The 7,746-nt window shown below is 35.0% G+C and overlaps 1 protein-coding gene and 1 long non-coding RNA gene across 2 annotated transcripts; one reads left to right on the forward strand and one right to left on the reverse strand.

Annotated features, from left to right (window-relative positions):
* The first annotated feature begins 452 nt into the window (after positions 1–452).
* Positions 453–1,851, forward strand: LOC107590120 (uncharacterized). The gene is made up of 2 exons (XR_001609744.1): positions 453–805; positions 1,027–1,851. It is a non-coding gene; the product is annotated as an uncharacterized lncRNA (long non-coding RNA).
* A 1,764-nt stretch (positions 1,852–3,615) lies between these two features.
* Positions 3,616–6,921, reverse strand: LOC107590040 (ras-related protein Rab-39B). The gene is made up of 3 exons (XM_016278639.1): positions 6,603–6,921; positions 5,694–5,920; positions 3,616–4,256 (listed from the first exon to the last, which is right to left on the reverse strand). Exons 2-3 carry the CDS (start codon positions 5,906–5,908, stop codon positions 3,830–3,832), a joined length of 642 nt encoding a protein of 213 aa, XP_016134125.1. The 5' UTR covers positions 5,909–5,920; positions 6,603–6,921; the 3' UTR covers positions 3,616–3,829.
* Positions 6,922–7,746: the final 825 nt, after the last annotated feature.

Consider the following 7,746-nt stretch of genomic DNA (forward strand, 5'->3'; position numbering starts at 1 on the left):
TGTGAGAGAGAGAGAGAGTTTTGAATGGATTGTATAAGGTTGCGCTAGAATCTGTTCCGTTTTGCAAAATACTAAATCATTTTTTGGAAAAAACTGTTTTATGTGGACATGTATAGTTTACCCATCCAACTCCTTAAACTTGATGATTTTACTTTGGCATACTGTATAACAGTGTTTCTAGACAACATTTATGGAAGGTTGCCTTCGTAACTGTTGTTTCTGCCAAAACTACTTACACTACCGTTCAAAAGATTTATTTATTATTTTTTTTAAGAATTGAATACTCTTATTCTGGAAGGATGCCTTAAATTGAAAAGTTGGCAGTAAAGACATGTATAATACTATTCCAAATAATTGCCATCAAAGAATCTTGAAAAATGTTTATTATAATAAAATGAATTATAAAAAATTCATATTATAAAGTTATATGAAACTATCAATTATCAAATAATTATAAAGTTATATGAAACTTATTAAAAGGCTGCATTTTAAAATAGAAAAAGGTTATTTAGAGTTGTAATATTATTTCATGATTTTACTGTTTTTTGAGCAAATAAATGCAGCCTTGATGATCATAAGAGTCTTCTATCAAAGTATTTACTTTTGAACGGTAGTGTATCTACGGTTATCTGTACCAACTGCTAATTTGATAGTAACCACCACTGACTTGAAGGATTCTGAAAGCTACTTATATTGTTTGAAGGAAATACCCCATAATAATCTTTCATTTGTAACAGTATTAACTGTAATCTTTGAGCAGAAACTATGGTTACTGTGGTAACTTACTGTAATAACTAACTCTCAGGTCAAGGGTAAAACCTAAACTTGCCTGAAGACGGAAGACCTAAAGAAACAGGCTTTCAACAGCCTTTCTTTCATTTCTGAAGGTGTAGATACTTGAGAAAAAAAAGTGTCACTATTTTTGACTTTTTTGTTTTTTACTTTCCATTGAGCTCATGTACCTTTATTGTAAAGAATTTGTAATGCTGGTTACTGTGCTAACTTACTGTAATAACTAACTCTCAGGTCAAGGGTAAAACCTAAACTTGCCTGAAGACGGAAGACCTAAAGAAACGGGCTTTCAACAGCCTTTCTTTCATTTCTGAAGGTGTAGATACTTGAGAAAAAAAAAGTGTCACTATTTTTGACTTTTTTGTTTTTTACTTTCCATTGAGCTCATGTACCTTTATTGTAAAGAATTTGTAATGTAGTGGAATACTAGTTTACTGTTGCTCAATCAAACTTATCCTGTGCTCTCATCATACCTTTTTGATATTTTATGGTATGAATATTTAAGCCCTTCAGGATGCTGAAATTCAGCTCCTATTCAGCCGATAATCGGAGAGCAACGGAGGCTTGTCTGTGCGACAGAATAGAGTAGAAGTTGTTTAAAACCACTATTATTTTTTAACCCATTTTGTCTTTAATATATTAACATAGACTTCATTATTAGAAGCTCATTTTTGTCTCTGTTATGTTTGTGTTTCACAATCAGCTAAAAATGGCTTTGTTTACATGTTCCAGAAATGTAAAGTTTAGCATGTAAACGTGTCTGGTGACGCATTGTTGTCTGATCCCTAGGCATTACAAAGTTTTGATTCTGTTTGGAGACGTGTGTCTCCTGTAGATCAGTGCCTGCTGTTTCAAATGTACCTCAAAGATGATTGGTCATCCAAGTCATATGCCTTTGAGATACACTTGTAGTGTTACATGTGTTTATCACTATAGATATTTTTGTCTTTGGGTTTTTTTAAACTGTAAATATTCATGCCATGTACAAAGAAAATGAGCTGTATTATAAAAATTCTGTTCATGCTTTTCTTTTTTTTAAATAAAATGTTTCGCAAAACAGAGGCGGTTTGTTGTGCAAAATATATGAGAAGGAAATCATTTTTAGACACAAAATCTTTTGTGTCACACATTTTATTGATCGTTCATCTCCTCTCTCACACAAGATCAATAAATACACAGTTAATAGTCATTTCGGTCAGCTAAATGACATTGTATTAGTCTGCAAGTCAAAAATGTACATCTCAGCAGCTACTAACCTCAGTTATGAAAGAGTGAACTTTTATTAATAAGAACCAAACCAGAAAAATCAGGGACATGGTTTAACAGTGCTTTATAGACAAGTATGTTGGTAAAGTGTCTTTAGTGATATCATGACCATTTTGAATGAGGAAAAAGGTGGGAAACTCAAATGCGGCTCCCCATAATTGAGTGTTTTTTGTAAGGTTTATGATATCTGAGATTTGCATGTAGTGATTTAAAATGCATTTTATTTAGTATGTATCAGATCATTTAACAATCATGAGGGTGCATCCTGAAGGAAAACCTGACTTTTCATATTCCCTATTATTGGTATAACCAAAAATCGATGACGAAATTCGTCATCATCTCCTCATCAGGTGATGAGGCTTGACCGTAAGGAACAGAAGTCCCCCCCCTACTGTTGAATTATTCAATCAGAGGTCCCAGCATATAAATAATCAACATTCAAAACATTGGGTTTGGTAAGATTTTTTATGTATCGAATGAAGTGTATTATTATCACCAAGGCTGCATTTATTTGATCAAAAATACAGTACAAATTACAATATTGTGTACAGATGAATGCGTTCTATTATAATATATTTTAAAATGTAATTTATTCCTGTAAGAGCATAGTCATTACTCCATTCTTCAGTATCTCGTGGTGCTTTAGAAATCATTCTAATTTGTTGATTTGATGCCCAAGAAACATTTCTTAAAATTATCGGTGGTAAAAACAGTTGTGCTGCTTAATATCATTGAGGAAACCATGATACATTGATTTTTTTTCCCTCAGGATTCTTTGATGAATAGAAAGTTGAAAGAACCGCATATATTTGAACTTCTGTAATAATATTGAAGGTTTTACTGTCACCTTTGACCAATTGAATGCATCCTTGCTGAATAAAACTAGAAATTTAATTCAAAAAGAAATTACAGAAAATTATTGTTAATGAGCATCCTAAGTGAACACATTAGGGGCTATTTGGATTGGTGTGGTCCTCCTGTACATGCTCTCAAATGATCCATAATTTCTAGGTGAACTTTTGGTTTAAACTTCAGATCAGTCTTTGCTCCAAAGGATCAGTGTTTCTGCATTGTTTTCCCTTAAACAGTTCCCACAACTCAGTTCTCTAGGTTCCATCCTGCCAGATTGACCGAGAAGACTTGCCAAAGCTCCAGGAAATTCACATTTGCTGATATTTGTGACCATGGAGCACAAAACCAGTCATAAGTAGCACAGGTATATATTTGTAGCAATATCCAACAATACATTTTATGGGTCAAAATGGTTGATTTTTCTTTTATGCCAAAAATCAATAGGACATTAACTAAAGATCATGTCCCATGAAAATATTTTGTAAATTTCCTACCGTAAATATATCAAAATGTAATTTTTGATTAGTAATATGCATTGCTAAGAACTTCATTTGGACAACTTTAAAGGCAATTTTCTCAATATTTAGATTTTTTTTGCACCCTCAGATATTCAAATAGTTGTATCTTGTCCAAATATTGTCCTATCCTAACAAAGCATACATCAATGGAAAGCTTATTTATTGTTGATGTATAAATCTAAATTTAAAAAAAATGGACCCTTGTGACTGAGTTTGTGGTCCAGGGTCACATTTAGGTCATTATTTGTATTGGCTTTAAAGAGAATAGGAACTTTATTCGAAGTAACTATGAAAGCAGGAAACATTGATCGAGGGGACGAGAGTATTTGTGGGTTGTCAAGCTAAGGGAGAACGACAGCACTGGTTTTGCAGTGAAGGAGCATGATACAGAAGTCACTTGATCAACAGAGGCAGCGGCGGTCGCTCTTGGTCACCTCCTCGGATGAGTGCACCACGTTGGGCACGAAACCGCTCTTAACACCCTCCCAGCCCTCCTGGATGGTGATCTCACCACTTTTGACTAGGTCGTAGATATCGCGCGTAAGCTCCGTGAAGGCCCTCTCTACGTTTATGGCGTCGCGCGCCGAGGTCTCCACGTAGCGCATGCCGTAAGCGGCTGCCAGTTTCTCGGCCTCCTGCTGGCTCACCTGCCGCTGCTGCTCCAGGTCACACTTGTGGCCCACCAGTATGAAGACAATGCTGTGCCGCTGCACGTGACTGCGCGCTTCCTCCAGCCACTCGTGGACATTCTGGAAAGAGCGGCGGTTGGTGATGTCGAAAAGCAAAAGGCCACCCACTGAATTACGATAATAAGCCCTTGTGATAGATCTAGATCACATACAGAGAAGAGCAGACGATATCAGACAGGTGGTTGAACACGTTGCATGTTACATCATATAAATTAACGGCTGTGGATGAGCGGTATTTTATATTCAAAAGGATGACTTAATTTGTATTCAATTACATTAAACGAGCATGCAAATACTTGATGGGAATTTATGCTAATAGCCTATAAGAAAGCTACAAGCAGAAAATGATCACAGCCTGAAATCCAGGAATTTAGTGAGCGGGTTGAAATAGTTTATGAAATCTATGTGATGTAGAGACTACTATGATGCAAATTTTTTCTGTCCCATCTTTTAATTTATTTAATGCAATTCATATGTACAATGACACACTTCTTCTATCACTGGCATGTTTTTAATTTATTATTTAGTATAAAATATATCTTTATAATCTTCCACTGGGACCAGATCTAGAATAGGAAGTTTTAAAATTCTAATAGGAAATTCTATTGAAAAATTAGGTTTAAGAAAAGAAAAGTAGGCCTATTGAAAGTTTGAAGTCTACAAATATCCAGATTGGGAACAAGATTGCATGGGAGGAAAATGTCAAAGTCTTTGTGTATATAGTTACAATAATGTGTAATAAGACGCATAAGCTTACATATGGATTTGGTACTAAGACAAAATACTTAACTGAGTAAATTCTAAAAAGAAAGCAGAAAAACAAAGATTATCAGAGTGCATTTTACAAGATAATACAATTTAAGATATTCTACTTTAAAACTGATTTCATGTTTAATTCAGTGTGTTATTCACCATTTCTTTGTTATTATTTGTGAAATTTACTAGAAATTTCTGAGTGAAAACTGTTTCTACAGCAATTTTTTTGTGTAATACGTGCACAGTAATGTTTCTTCTGTCAATGTACTAAAATGTTTTATTTGTGTTTAATGTCTAAGATTGCATGTATTGTCCTCTTATAAGGAAATGTTGAAATCAAATCAATGAAACTTGCTTATTAAAAACTAACATGTAAGGCCATTCCAACATTTGGGGGTTTTTAAATAAAAAAACAAAATCATAAATGTATCTTCCTTCTTAAGCACGATGAAGTCATTAAGCAGCTGTGTTAATGTGTGCCAATAGTGTTTAGTTAGCTTAAGTAGCAGCAGGGGAGGGATGTCCTCATTTTAGAGAGCATTTGATTGGTCAAAAAATCTGTGTAGTGCAGGATGAGGCATCAATGTTTTGGCTTGTTTTCCTGAAAGAGAAAGACTATACATTTGAAATGCATTGATCTGCCAAAAAAAAGAATTTTGCCAAAGTTTAGGTGTACGCTCGCATACAGAAAGCCTCAAAGCTAACAATCATAGACTAAAAGCCACAGATCTCCTATTATGAATTGCTTAGAATTACAGTTAGAGAATGCACGTAGCTGTGATAGCTACATGTAAATGTCATCAAATGCCACTAGATGTACCTGAATCTTTCTTGGCCTGCCGTGTCCCAGATCTGAAGCTTGATGCGTTTGCCTGGTTCAATCTCTACCAGACGGGAGAAGAAGTCTACGCCGACAGTAGGATCAGACACCTGTGCAAAACGTCCTTCTGTGAAGCGTCTGATCAAACAAGACTTCCCCACCGTCGAGTCGCCAATGACAATCAGCCGGAACTGGTACAGCCATATAGCTTCCATATCTTATATGATCTGTCAATGAATAACAGTGTTTTGTTATTAGATTACACAGTAATACATGTTTTCTGAGTAAATAGTTGAATAGTTTAAAAAAAACACATTATGTACACATTTACTTATCCTTGAATTTTCATTTTTGTATAGGCTATTATTCAACTAAAATACATTATTATTATTATTATTATTATTATGAAAGTTATTTTTAAGGATCAGATCATGTAGAATTGGAATAGACTCAACTGAGCCTCGTTCTTTAAATGGACGACTATCATTCAAATAGGTGTTAATTACCTTAATCCATGTATGATGCGAGACCCTTAATTTGTATTGCAGTACAAATTATACATTTATACATTGGAATGATGTTGAAAATTGTTATAACTGTGATCAAATTGACAAAAATGTGTCTTTTTGAGTAGGCCCATGTGAATCTCAGAGCTTGTATCAGACCTGAATTTGTTATGTTAAAATGTAATATAATTGATATGATTTCCTAAACTGTTTAACACGACCTCTATAGTATCCAAACGATAATGAATTTGATATCAACTTAGCATCTCTAGATTTACGATTTTCTAAAGCTAAGTTAGCCAAAGCATAGTAGATGCTTGCAGGCCTATGAGTCGAGCATCGCACTTGCGTAAAGAAATCGCTCTATGAACACATATTATTGTATATTTCGAGTAATTATTACCTTGGTAATGCTTCTCAGTGTCTGAGGATGGCAAGCCCCATATTCTTCGCTGTCTTTCAGTCAGAAAGCGTGTAATACCGTGGCGTTCCCAGGCAAGGCATCCGAGCACACCCGAATGTTTTTGAGGATAAATGTGCAACTAGTTCCGCTTTGAATATGCACTGACTGACCAAACGAATTAACATAATCGACTGGGGCGTTTGCATTAAGACCCGTTAGTTTCAGAATGCCCATAAATTCTTGGTAAATTCATATTGTCAATCTCGTGATTAGGGATAAAGAGATGTTTGTGAAAATGTGCTGATGAAATGGCAGTATCATGAGCATCATATAGCCTGACTCATCCCTCATCAGTACCATTACCGTAATAACTGATAGAGCGACGCACTGCTGGTGGCTCCCTCATTCAACACTCCCAGGAGGCGTTATACCGTATACTGTATATTCATACTGGCAGCTGAGCTCGACCACTGATGCTTATCATTAGTGACTTTCAAATTGACTTTTTCAAAATAACGAATATGTGACCCTGGATCACAAAATCAGTCATAAGAATCAATTTTTATACATCTTCTGAAAGCTGAATAAATAAGCTTTCCATTTATGTATGCTTTGTTAGGATAGGACAATATTTGGACGAGATCAGAGGCGGACAGTAACTAAGTACATTTACTTGAGTATTGTACTTAAGTACACTTTTTGAGTATCTGTACTTTGCTTGAGTATTATTTTTTCTGGAAACTTATGACTTTAACTTCACTACATTTGAACGACAAATATTGTACTTTTCACTCCACTACATTTCTATCAGGGTCCTCGAAGTAGAAAGTCGTTACTATGTAGCAGCTTTGAAAGTCAGTGTCTTTTATTCCAGACAGTTTATCAGTAATCACTCTTGGGGCTACATGAAGTGATTTCCCATCATTTTTTTAGCGTTGACCAGTTGCAAATGTGATATTTATTTACAACAATTCAATAATAAGAGGTTAATATTGTGGTATATATTAGACACAATAGTGTCTGATTTTGCTAAATTGTGTACGTGAAAATATGACCTATAAAGCCACAGAAGAACTGTTGTGCGTCTCCTAATAAAACACAAAAGGTGTTTGACTGAAGCAGCACTGCACAGACCATTCTGTGT

The sequence above is a fragment of the Sinocyclocheilus grahami genome, unplaced genomic scaffold (assembly GCF_001515645.1).
Source record: "Sinocyclocheilus grahami isolate Dianchi unplaced genomic scaffold, SAMN03320097.WGS_v1.1 scaffold124.1, whole genome shotgun sequence".
Lineage (NCBI taxonomy): Eukaryota > Metazoa > Chordata > Actinopteri > Cypriniformes > Cyprinidae > Sinocyclocheilus > Sinocyclocheilus grahami.